Genomic DNA, 12759 nt, shown 5'->3' with positions numbered 1-12759 from the left:
TTATAAAATGTTCAATGAAATATGAAAAATATTCCTAATATTAGGGAAAACTAATTTATTTTTAAACAGTTAAATATTGTAGCTTCTTTACATCTTCATATAAAAACTAGAGGCCCCATGCAAAAAATTTGCGCACAGGTAGGTCCCTAAGCCTAGCCGGCAATCAGGGCCGACCAGTGGGGTGATTGGGGGCCCCTGCTAGCACCCGCTTTAGCCCGCCTGGCGCTGCCCCCTGATCGCCAGCCAGCCCTGCCACCGCTGCTGGTCGCCTTCCTCTGTGGGGTGATCGGGGGGAGGGGGTACCCCCCGCTAGCACCTGCCTTGACTGGCCGGGGGCCTGCGGGCTAGGGCCAGCCCTGCAATGAATGTCTGCCCCCTAGTGGTCAGTGTGCATCATAGTGGCCGGTCGTTCTGCCGTTCGGTCAATTTGCATATTAGCTTTTATTATATAGGATGTTCCAGATAAAGGGCACAGATATCTAAACTGTTAAAAATGGATGTTACCACAGTTAGTCAATAGTTTATTAGACATTTCCTCTGATAAGGTTTACATTTTGCAAAGTTAAATAATCTGCTGTGATTATTAGTTTCAGTAAATGCCCAGAGGGTAGTTTTAGTTCCAAAAGATAATTAATGTTCAATTGTGCTTGAGAATAACCATAGATGTTAGCAAAGAATTAGAATTAAGTGTTTAAAAGTATCACAAATAGGGACTATTTGAGATCTTGCTTCCGGCCATATGCAGTTTGACTCAAACTTATAAAAAAAGTTTTTTTAATGTATCAGGAATGGATCCATATTTATTCAGTGTTATACTTGTTTTACTCTTCCGCCAATGACCAGTCTAATTTAATAAAATTCAGAGCCTGCTTTTGCTAATCTAATTACCTTCCTTTTTTATAAAATAAAAATAGGGAGTTGACAATTTAAAATTTTTTATTCCTTTCCCTCCACAGCATCTTTTCATATCTTGGTAAAATCAAAATGACTCAGCAAAAGAATAAAATTTCAAGTGCATGACAATTTTTTTTCTCTATTTTCCTCCCCCATCACCATTTATCCCTTCATACCCTCTTCCACCTTAACCCATCTCCTGCCCCTGGCAATCACCACACTGTTGTCCAGATCCATGAGTTCTTTCTCTGGTTTTTCTTTTTTTACTCAATTCCTCCACCACCACCCTCTCAAAACCCCTCTATTAGAGTTGTTTGTCTATTCTCTATGAGTCTGTCTCTATTTTGCTTGGTAGTTTAGTTTGTTCATTAAATTTTACATATGAGTGAAAAAAAATTCTGCATATGAGTCAAGTAATATGGTACTTGTCTTTCTCTGACTGACTTATTTTACTGAGCATAATGTTCTCCAGGTCCATTTATGCTGTTGCAAAGGGTTAAATTTTCTTCCTTTTTACGGCTGAGTAGTATTCCATTGTGTAAATGTACCATACCTGTTTACTCATTTACTGGTGGACCCTTGGATTGCTTCCAAGTCTTGGCTATTGTAAATAATGCTGCAGTGAACATAGGGGTGTATATATTCTTTCAAATTAGGTTTCCGGGTTTCTTCAGATAAATTCCCAGAAGTGGAATGGCTGAGTCATAAGGCAGTTCTGTTTTTAATTTTAAAAATATATATATTTTATTGATTTTTTACAGAGAGGAAGGGAGAGGAATAGTCAGAAACATCCATGAGAGAGAAACATCGATCAGCTGCCTCCTGCACACTCCCTACTGGGGATGTGCCCGCAACCAAGGTACGTGCCCTTGACCCTATTGAACCTCTGGGACCCTTCAGTCCGCAGGCCGACGCTCTATCCACTGAGCCAAACTGGATTTCTGAGAGGGAGAGAGACATAGAAACATCAATGATGAGAAAGAATCATTGATAGGCTGCCTCCTGCATGCCCTCCCACTGGGGAGCAAGCCTGCAACCAGGGCATGTTCCCTTGACTGGAATCGAACCTGGGACCCTTCATTCTGCAGGTCCACGCTCTGTCCACTGAGCCAATTAGCTAGGGTACATTGAGCCTCTTTTCATGTCTGTTGACCATCTATGTGTCCTCTGGAAAAGTGTCTATTCAGGTCTGTTGCCCATTTTTTCATTGTTTTTTTTTGTTTGTTTGTTTTTCTTTTTGTTTTTTGGTGTTGAGTTTTATAAGTTCTTTATAAATTTTGGATATTAACCCCTTATGAGATGTATTGGTGAACATGCTCTCCCATTCTGTGAGTTGTCTCTTCATTTTGTTCATGGTTTTCTTTGCTGTGCAAAAACGTTTTAATTTCACGACAAATTTTTATGACTATCAGTAGATATATCAGAAAGGTGAATATTAAAAATTATCCTCAATTTTTTCTAAAGGATTTTTTAAATTACAAAAATAATATAACTACATTATTCAAATTTTGAAAAAACAATTATTCCGTCACACTAACACATAAATTGGTCATATGTTGGTATATTTCCAACCATTTTAAAAAATCTTTGCATTAGTATAACTTGTGATTCCTGTTAAAAACAGAATTCTACACTTTTAACAACTCAGATGGGTTGCACATTGAAGTTTGAGAACTGAGAACAAAAATAATTTTTAAGGGCCACTGTCATTTATAATTATATAGCATTACTTTTAGTAGATAGATATAAGCAAGTTTTTGTATGCTTTTAAAACTATTTGTATGTATATAATGGACTTTAAATAGAGGCATTTTTGATTGGTTAATGATAGACTTGAGAATCTGATGTCAGACAAACGTCAAAGCAGTATCAAGAATTTTTTAAAATTTAAATCAAGCTTTGGTTTTCAAGTAGAGCCCTGTAAGCATGTTTATATTTATTATAATATAGAATTGTAGTTTTTACTGAGATGCATAAATGAAATCATATACATGATGTAAAGCCTCTTTTTTCTTGTCTCTGTTCCTCCACTGATAGAACTCTGCCCATCAACTACATTAACAACTTTGTGTATGTTCCTTATTTTCTCCATGCTCATAAAATCATATACAAACATACATGTATACAAATAAGATTATTTATTATTATTTTTAATCCTCACCCAAGGATATGCTTCCATTGATTTTAGAGAGGGAGAGATGAATATGTATATGAGAGAGAAACATTGATCAGTTGCCCCCTGCACATGTCCAACCAGAGATGGAGCCTGCAACCTGGGCATGCACTCTGATCAGAAATGGACCGTGACACTTTGGTGCATGGGACAAAGCTCCATCCAACTGAGCCACACTGGCCAGTGCAAGATTTATTTTTTGAGCATTGTTTTACAAAAATGGAATGTATTATACACATTTTAATCTTTTTTTTATTCAATAAAATCTTGTGAAAATTCCCTCAAACTACCTGTTAACAGTCCTAATTTATTTCCTATGGGTATATAATATTCCATTATATGAATGCACCACAATTGATTGAACTATTTTTCTTTTTTTTTTTCTTTCTTTTTTTTAATACTTTTTATTGATTTCTTACAGAGAGGAAGGGAGAGGGATAGAGAGTTAGAAACATCGATGAGAGAGAAACATCAATCAGCTGCCTCCTGCACACCCCCTACTGGGGATGTGCCTGCAACCAAGGTACATGCCCTTGACCGGAATCGAAACTGGGACCTTTCAGTCCGCAGGCCGAAGCTCTATCCACTGAGCCAAACCGGTCAGGGCTGAACTATTTTTCTATTGATGAGCATTTACTTTGTTAACTGTTTTTGTTTTTCCCATTTTGTAAGTTTGCATGTGTTGCCATATTATCTTCAACCGTTTTTATTTTCTCTTCTGGAAATCACCTATTCATATTCTTTGCCAATTTTCCCAGTAGTTTTGGTTTCCCTAACCTGTTGTAAGAACTGTATATAATCTGTCATTGCCTTTGGAAGCTAGTGACTTCAACTCATCTTACTTCACTGCCATTCTCATCCTATTTACCTCTACTGAGCAGAGCAGCTGGATTCAAGGAAACCTCAGGTGTTGTGGCTGTCTCAAAGAAAGGGCTGGTGGAGAGCCTAGGGCAGTGATGGCGAACCTATGACACACATGTCAGAGGTGACACGCGAACTCATTTTTTTGGTTGATTTTTCTTTTTTAAATAGCATTTAAATATATAAAATAAATATCAAAAATATAAGTCTTTGTTTTACTATGGTTGCAAATATCAAAAAATTTCTATATGTGACACGGCACCAAAAGTTAGGATTTTTCAAAATGCTGACACGCCGAGCTCAAAAGGTTCGCCATCACTGGCCTAGGGCAAGGTATTAGAAACTGACCCATAGAAACACTTGGAAGTCCTGGACTTTCTACCCCAGAGGAATATGGACATCAGGCGAGCTGAACCCTCCCTACTCTTGAGCAAAGACTTCTTTCTGGATCTTTGTCAGAGGACTACCAACAGCCTATTTCCTGTCTACACCGGCTACATAGCTGTCATGGTAGGGAAGGGATCAGTTACTATCCTAAGACTGCCAACACAGCGTCAGGGAATAGACAGAAAAAATAATTGCAGTTAATGATGTAGCAACTGTCAGGATAGGCCCCAACAAAAGAGCTGCTGAAGGGGAGAGACAATAACTTGAACAAAATAATATGAATGCGATGAGATTGAAAGGACAGTATTAAAATCTGGAGCCAAAAATCAACAAATACTTTTAAACCTAGATCAAAGAAAAGGTAAAAATAAGCAATTTTGAAGATAGAATAAGGAGGCATAATGTGTATAATAGGAGTTCTAAAGGAAAAAGGAACAGAAGGAAGAGAGACAATTTTAAAAAGGAGAAAATTCTCAAGCTGAAAAAGAGACTGTCAGAGTTCTCACCTGCAATATCTTAAGCCAGAAAACGGAAAATTGGTATATACTGCTGAGAGAGAAGGATCACAAGCCAAGATTTCTCTAACCAATCCAATTATTCACTTAGGGTAAAACAAAGACTTGCTGATAAATCATAATTGAGCAACTAATCCTACCTACCATCTGATAAAAACACTTGGAAAAGAAAAGGAAATCTAATTATATTTAACCTTGGTCTTTGCCTGGAATAACTCCTCCCTTTATTCACCAGTGTAACGCATCATTCTTAATGTCTTAACTTTTTAGGAAATCTTGTGCAGCTCCCCAAGTCTGAGTCTTGTGCTCCTCCTAAATGCACCCAGCACCCTGTACTTCCCCCATTTTGGCATTTATTCCCATAAAACCGTCAGCTCTATCAGAACATGGGCAGACTGTGCAGGTTGTGTTCACTGGTAGCCCCAGTGCCTGGAAAATAGTAGTTTGCCTGAGTGACTAAAATTTAGTCAAAATGAGCAAAAAAACATTTCTGTTCTACTCTGCTTTGTATGTCTGTATTCATCTTGTTGACTATTTTACAAAATTTCAACATAAATGAGTACAAGAAAATATTCATATAGGATGAATTTGTATAAAGCATATATTTATAATGCATATATCCATAATTGGGTTCAAACTTCTATTATTTATTTTAGAAAGGCAGGATTAACAGGAATTTGCAAGATTAGTTTTTTAAAAATGAGAGGTAGTGTTTTAATACTTTAAGAAGAATGATGTTAATCTGATATTTTTCTGTTTCTCTTCAGATTAAAGCTAAAAATTATGACAAGGTTGAAAAGGTGAGTTCTGTTAAAGATACTTTGACTTTTATGCTGAAGCTTAACTGAGGACTTACCATATTAGGAAAATATAGTAAAGTGTTAACAATTATTAAATCTAGGTAGTGATTATATAGTTCATTGTACTTATTCAGCACTTCTGTATGTTTGATAGTGTTTATAATAAAAAATAAGAAGTAGGTAGGAGTTGTTTTTGCCATTTGTTTTGTTAAGAAGATAGATTCGTGAAAGGAGCTAAGTTTGTTTTGTAAAGTTCCATTTTACCCATGTACCTGTGAAATTTACCCATGGATTCTGATAATATTTTCTTGTATTTATAGCTATTCCAGAGATGCCTTATGAAGGTTTTGCACATTGATTTATGGAAGTGTTACCTTTCATATGTCCGAGAAACCAAGGGCAAACTACCAAGTTACAAGTAAGTTAAATCAGGGTCTTAAGAATGCAAGTGATCCCAGGCCCACAGTCAGTCCCACAGTCACTCACCTTCTCTTAACGCCAGGGAAAGAGACAGGCTTGTTGTCAAACTTAATAAAGAGCATTTTATTACTTGTCATGGCACCACTTTTGGTAGGTGGTGATGCAGTGTGCTACTTAAGTATTCCAAGGCACGTTGGACAGTTCTGTTGTGTAGTTTCCCTGCTCTGACTCTCGCCCTCCCATCTAACTTCACTGAATCTAAGTAATGGACCTTCCCAAATGTTAAAACACACATCTAAGTTTTATCTATAACTAGAATTCTATCTTCCTTTCCTCATTATCCTTTATTGTCTTATATTGAAGAGGAAGTTCTTTTACTCTAAATTTTACTTCAGAGCTAATAGATCTTCATATGTCACTTACCTGCTTACACCAGATATTTCCACATTTTACTCTGCTACATATAAGATTAAGCAATTTAAAGGATATAAAAATAAATAAAACCTGGGCCTGATCATTGATAAGCTCACAAGCAGAAGGTAAAAGAAACAAATGACATTGGCAAGCTAACCAAAAGAAGCACTTTGTGTACTTGTAAGGATACCTTTACATTTTTGTTTATATATTCAAAAAGTTCAAATACTGTTCTGATACTGTGATCAGAAGTTATGATTGTGTTTTAGTTGTAGATACATTTTTAAAAATATTTTTTTTTATTGATTTCAGAGAAGAAGAGAGGGGGATAGAAGCATCAATGATGAGAGAGAATCATCCATTGGCTGCCTCCTGCATGCCCACACTGGGGATTGGGCCCATAACCTGGGCATGTGCTATGGACCGGAATCAAACCTGGGATCTTTCAGTCCACAGGCCAATGCTCTATCCACTGAGCCAAACTGGCTAGGATTAAAAAAAACTTTTAAAATAAATAAATAGAATTTTTTTAAAAAAAACATGTCTTTCACATTTATTTCAGAGAAAAAATGGCTCAAGCATATGATTTTGCACTGGATAAAATTGGGATGGAAATTATGTCTTATCAGGTAGAGTTAAAATATTTTTAATATATACACTATAAATTTGAAAATATCAAGAAAGATACTAACATTTTATTTTATTTCTTAGATTTGGGTGGATTACATCAATTTCTTAAAAGGCGTGTAAGTATTTTTATGGATGTTTTTCAGTGTGTACATTTGATTTAGGTATAATATGATTGATGGCATTTCTTACCCAACACCAGGGAAGCTGTTGGATCTTATGCAGAAAATCAGCGAATAACCGCTGTCCGAAGGGTTTATCAGCGAGGTTGTGTTAATCCAATGATCAACATTGAACAACTCTGGAGGGACTATAACAAGTATGAAGAGGTAAATTAGGCCAGAGTAGTTATTATAACCACACCATTTTAATTTTAATGCATTGTGGGCCTATGGATTCTAGCCTCTCTGATATTAGGTACCCGCATATCAGTTCTGCGCATGTCTGTTTTTATGTTGATTGTAATGAAAGAACCACTTCTGACGTTTTTGCAAGGTTTTGAGAAACCCATTATTTTTTAGAGACTACTCTGGGAAAATCAAAATTCTAACAAAACCCATTTTTATTCATTGTTAATCTATACCCACACATTGATCCCTTATGAAATGGTACCTTTTTAGAATTGTTTTTCCAATAGTAGTGATCATTGCAATACACCTCTTTTACCTAGTTATAGATATGATTGTTGGCTTGCATTTGTGAAATGTGGAGCTACCATCCACGATTTTTGGCTTATTGGCATATGCTTTAATCATCTGAGCTAATAAGTAAACATGCATGCCAAGTAAGCTTCATCATTAAAAGAAAGTTCCTCACATGTCCACTGTGATTTGCAAGAACTATGTAGAGTATTAAAATTGTTCCCTCATACATATGAACAGTAGCTCTCTTAACTTTTTGTTTTTGGGATTTTAAAAAGTATTGAAGACTACAAAGAACTTTTCATTTTAATATGGGTTTTATATATCATATTTTGCATATTAACATTAAAACTGAGAAATTTTAAGATACTTTTTAATCATTTAAATTTTACAATAATAAACTCCTTACATTTTAACATAAATAGTACTGTAACAAACTGTAATTTCCAAAACAAGAAAAAATTTAATAAGAAGATTGGCATTGTTTTGTATTTTTTAAAATTTCTTTAATATTGAGCTTAATAGAAAATAGCTAGATTATATCTGCTTCTAAATTCAATCTTTTATAATGTTGAATGTCACATAGACTCTGAAAAGCTCCACTGTATATTTGTAAGAGAGGCAAATGATGTCTAGTATTATATGAAAATCGTTTTGATCTTAAGGACCTCACTGAAAGGGTCTTGGAAATCAGAGTTTCTTGGTCTACTCTTTGAGATCTGCTGAACATGAACGATAATGTTTATGTCTACTTCTACCATTGCATTTCTTTTTCTTTCTTTTTTTCCTGGAGTAATTTTGCAAGTTATGCAGACTTAGAAAAGTACTTTTCAGGATTAATCCACAGCTATTCTGTCAGATGAATCTGTACATCATTCTTTATTATTAAAATTTTATATGAAATAGAATTTGTATCCTTTCCAAATCATTCCCTAACTTTAGAAATTCCTGATCTATGGAAATTTATTGCCAGTTTATATCAGACTTTAGCACATCTTCCTTGATCTCTGAAGCATATAATGTGATTGAACCTTTATTTTATTAACAAAAAAAATCTTTTAAAATAAGAAATTTAAAGTAATTTAGTACATGAATAAATTTAACTATATTGTGCTAATATGAAAGTATAGTTAATTTAAAACTAACATGTTTTCTTTTGTTTTTTTTTTCTTAGGGTATCAATATTCATTTAGCTAAAAAAATGATTGAAGATCGGAGTAGAGATTACATGAATGCTAGGCGTGTAGCAAAGGTATGAAATTCTGTCAGGCCACTTATTTTAATGATTGTTATGAGTTTGTTTACACAAGAGTTTTTCCTGTATGGTATTATTCTTAATATTTTCAATCATTAGAAATCTTAATGATGATTAGTTGCATTGTCTGAGCAGATGATATATTTGAAATGAAATACCTCTTTTTTAAAAAAATAATTCTTTATTATTGAAAGTATTACATATGTCTCCTTCTTTCCCCCATTGACCTCTTCTAGCCTGCCACTGCAAATGAAATACCTCTTTACAGACATGTTAAAGGGCAAAAGAGAATAAGTTGAGTTTGGAAGAAAAATTTTAAATATAGAAACTGGTCGTAGAGACAAGGTTCCAACTATAATTGATGAAGTTCTTATCCTTCCCTCCTATTTGCTCATGCATATCTGAATACTGTATTACTCTGTTGTCTATTAACAGCTCTCAGAGACAGACTTTTGTCTTGTGAACATAGCTTTTCACTGAGTGACACCGTGAGAAGTTAGGGAAAATAGCCTAGTGATACAAGTTTAAAGAGACACAGTTTCTCCAAAGATGGCAGTAATGATGCCCCCAGGTCATCAGTCATGTCCGTCCTGGAGAGTGACCTCCTAGATGAGCTCCACGGCCAGGGGTGTTCTTTTCAGCCCGCCCTGATAACCTCTGCTTGGGGAGGTAACTTGCTGTAATCTTTCTCCCTGGTTTTCAGTATTTAGATTATATTAAAGTGGTATTTGGAAGAAATTGGCATTTTAGCAAATTATTCCAAACTGATCAACATTTTGTATATCTGAGTTGTTCCTATGCTCACCACAGAATGCTAAATGCTTGTTGTCTAGGAATACGAGACAGTAATGAAAGGTTTGGACCGCAATGCTCCCTCAGTGCCTCCTCAGAATACTCCTCAAGAAGCCCAGCAGGTAGATATGTGGAAGAAATACATACAGTGGGAAAAGAGCAACCCTCTTCGTACAGAAGATCAGACCCTTATAACAAAAAGAGGTAATGAGATTAACCCTTCTGGGATTCCAGTTACATGCATGTTACACCACTTGATATTATCTCATAGGATAGATACTGAGGTTTTGGGTTTTTTTGTTTGTGTTTTTTTAAAATATCTTTTTATTGTTTTCAAAGAGGAAGGGAGAAGGAGAGATAGATAGAAACATCAATTATGAGAGGGAATCATTGATTGGCTGCCTCCTGCACGTTGGACCAAGCCCGCAAACCAGGCATGTGCCCTTGACTGGAATCGAACCTGGGACCCTTCGATTCGCAGGCCAACGCTCTATCCACTGAACCAAACCGGCTAGGGCAAGGGACATAATGGAAAGTACAATGTGTTTACCCAGTCCATGAAACTTGATGGGACTCAGTTCCAAACTTGGTCTCCAATACAGTGGGCAGCTTCAGCAATATCTATTCAGCTCTTTCAACCTTCCAGCTTTGCCTTCTACTTACTACATTTTATAATTGCTCTCTTAGTGTATTCTCTCCTATGCATGTCCATTTGGGGTGTCAGCTAAATATTTGAGGGCATGTTTGCCCAGATTTTCAGGCCCCACCTTCAATGGCTCTCTTTTGGGGAATTTCCTCCTTAATTTTCAGCTATTTTCATAGCTCAGAATTACATCTTACTTATCTCAAGCCAGTACGTCTTCAGCATTTGACTTGAGTCCTAGCTATCCCAGAATTATACACACCAGGGTTTGCCCTTGAGAGGAAAAGCCATATTAAATATGGGTCTCCCCAGTGTAGCTCTGATTTTTTAAGCGCTCAGTCTTCTCTGGTTTCTGTTCTTTTGGTCATTCTCCAGTGCCTTTAAATAGTTGCTTTTGTATTTTTCAGTTTATGAATTTCATTTTCGGGAGAGTTGATCTGATACAAACTCCTCTGCCACTGCCAGAACCAGAATTTGGAACTTTAAAAAAATTTCTCAATCTTGCCTTGCTTTCCCACCTATAGGCCTTTGCAAATACTGGTTTTTGTTTTGTTTTGGTTTTTTGCCTACACCATTTGTGTCTACTCCTGACATTCCCGCACTCCACTTATTGTCTCATCTGACCAGCTTCTATCCCTTCTTCAGGTTTCGCTTTAGATGTCAGTTCCTTAGTGAAGCCTTTCTTGAGTCCCTAAACTATGTTAAGTCCTGCTGCTGAAGTTTCAAGAGTACCCTGTACTTACCTAATCACAATACTTATTACATTTTGAGTATAGGAAGTCTTAGATTCACTGGTGTATTCATGGTGTTTTTTATATTCCTAGCATATAGTTGGTGTTCAATAAATATTAACTTAATAAATGATAGTTGGGGCTTGGGAGGATGATGGTGCCAGAAATCACTAAAACTTTTTATTTCCAATTACCATACATTATTGAGTGCATTGACGTAGCCTAATCATTTAATTATGATGCTTGTATTGAGAGTTTCGTAAATAATATTTATCTTAATTGAATGTTGTGACTGTCTTTCCTTAGTTATGTTTGCCTATGAACAGTGTCTGCTTGTGCTGGGCCATCACCCTGATATTTGGTATGAAGCCGCCCAGTATCTTGAGCAGTCAAGTAAACTGCTAGCAGAGAAGGGGGTGAGTATCGCTTTTGGTCCCTTTTTGTCTTTCCATGGTTTGGGCATAGTAATAATTTGCTAAATATAGCACTGAGCCCTGGCCACTGCCGCTCAGTGATTAGAACATCAGCTCACACACTGGAGGGTCTTGGGTTCGATTCCTGGTCAAGGGCACATACCTGGGATGCAGGTTCGATCCCTGGCCTTGGTCAGAGTGCATGCAGGAGGCAACTGGCAACCAATTGATGTTTCGCTCTCTCTCCCACCCCTCCCTCCTTCTGCTCTCTCTAAAAGTCATTAGAAAAAATATCCTCGGGAGAGGACTAACAAAATTTTGGTAATAAAGAATAAGTGTTGAAAACTTTAATTTGTGTCAATATGAATCTTAGGCTCACTCTTATATAATTAGACTTCCTTAGTCAGAATTAAAACATAGTAGCTATTTTTCAAGGTATTACAGTGATAAATCATTGAGAGTATTTTATGATTCTTCTGTTAAAATAATGGGATGAGTCTTCGAAATATTTTAAAAATCCAGAAATGCATATGTGTCTATGTGTGTATGTATGTATTTTATTCTCTTTCAGCTATATTAACATTATTATAGTGAGCTTTTCTTTTGTTTTTCCTCTTAGGATATGAATAATGCCAAACTATTTAGTGATGAAGCTGCTAATATATATGAAAGAGCCATAAGCACTTTATTAAAGAAGAATATGCTTCTGTATTTTGCATATGCAGATTATGAAGAGGTGAGTAAAAAAATATTTAGAACTTTCTTATAATTGGATTTTTTACTGCAGGACTGAATTTTTTTCTGGCTGCCTCTTTGCCTAAAATATTATTTTTGGTAGACAAAGATGATACAAAATGAACATTTATTAGTCCTCAGCTCATTACATATTCATGCTTAAAGCAGGTGCCATTGTGGGGTGCGGCCTCTGGATTCCTCAGAGCTCTGATGTGCTTGTTTAGAGTATATATTCATATCCACTTCTTCTCTACCACCTTAGAGTCGCATGAAGTACGAGAAAGTTCACAGTATATATAATAGACTTTTGGCAATTGAGGATATTGACCCCACATTGGTGAGTACATTACAAATCTCTTTCCCATCTTTGCAGTCTGCTTTAACAAACAAAAATTTATGTACATACAACAAAATTCACTGTTTTTATTGTTTAGTTCTATGAATTTTGACCAATAACA

At 36.0% G+C, this 12759-nt stretch overlaps 1 protein-coding gene across 1 annotated transcript in view; it reads left to right on the top strand.

Moving 5' to 3' along the window:
- Positions 1-12759, top strand: part of CSTF3 (cleavage stimulation factor subunit 3) — a 72308-nt gene that overhangs the window by 45382 nt on the left and 14167 nt on the right. The window contains exons 4-13 of the mRNA XM_070427745.1: positions 5598-5630; positions 5951-6048; positions 7027-7093; positions 7176-7210; positions 7294-7420; positions 8907-8984; positions 9821-9983; positions 11460-11569; positions 12186-12302; positions 12564-12638. Coding sequence (XP_070283846.1) covers positions 5598-5630; positions 5951-6048; positions 7027-7093; positions 7176-7210; positions 7294-7420; positions 8907-8984; positions 9821-9983; positions 11460-11569; positions 12186-12302; positions 12564-12638 — 903 coding nt within the window. The remainder of the gene's footprint in view (positions 1-5597; positions 5631-5950; positions 6049-7026; positions 7094-7175; positions 7211-7293; positions 7421-8906; positions 8985-9820; positions 9984-11459; positions 11570-12185; positions 12303-12563; positions 12639-12759) is intronic.

Source organism: Myotis yumanensis, unplaced genomic scaffold (assembly GCF_028538775.1).
Source record: "Myotis yumanensis isolate MYYU_CA2020_CCGP unplaced genomic scaffold, mMyoYum1.0.hap1 SCAF_10, whole genome shotgun sequence".
Lineage (NCBI taxonomy): Eukaryota > Metazoa > Chordata > Mammalia > Chiroptera > Vespertilionidae > Myotis > Myotis yumanensis.
This window is presented reverse-complemented; position numbering and strand designations above follow the sequence as displayed.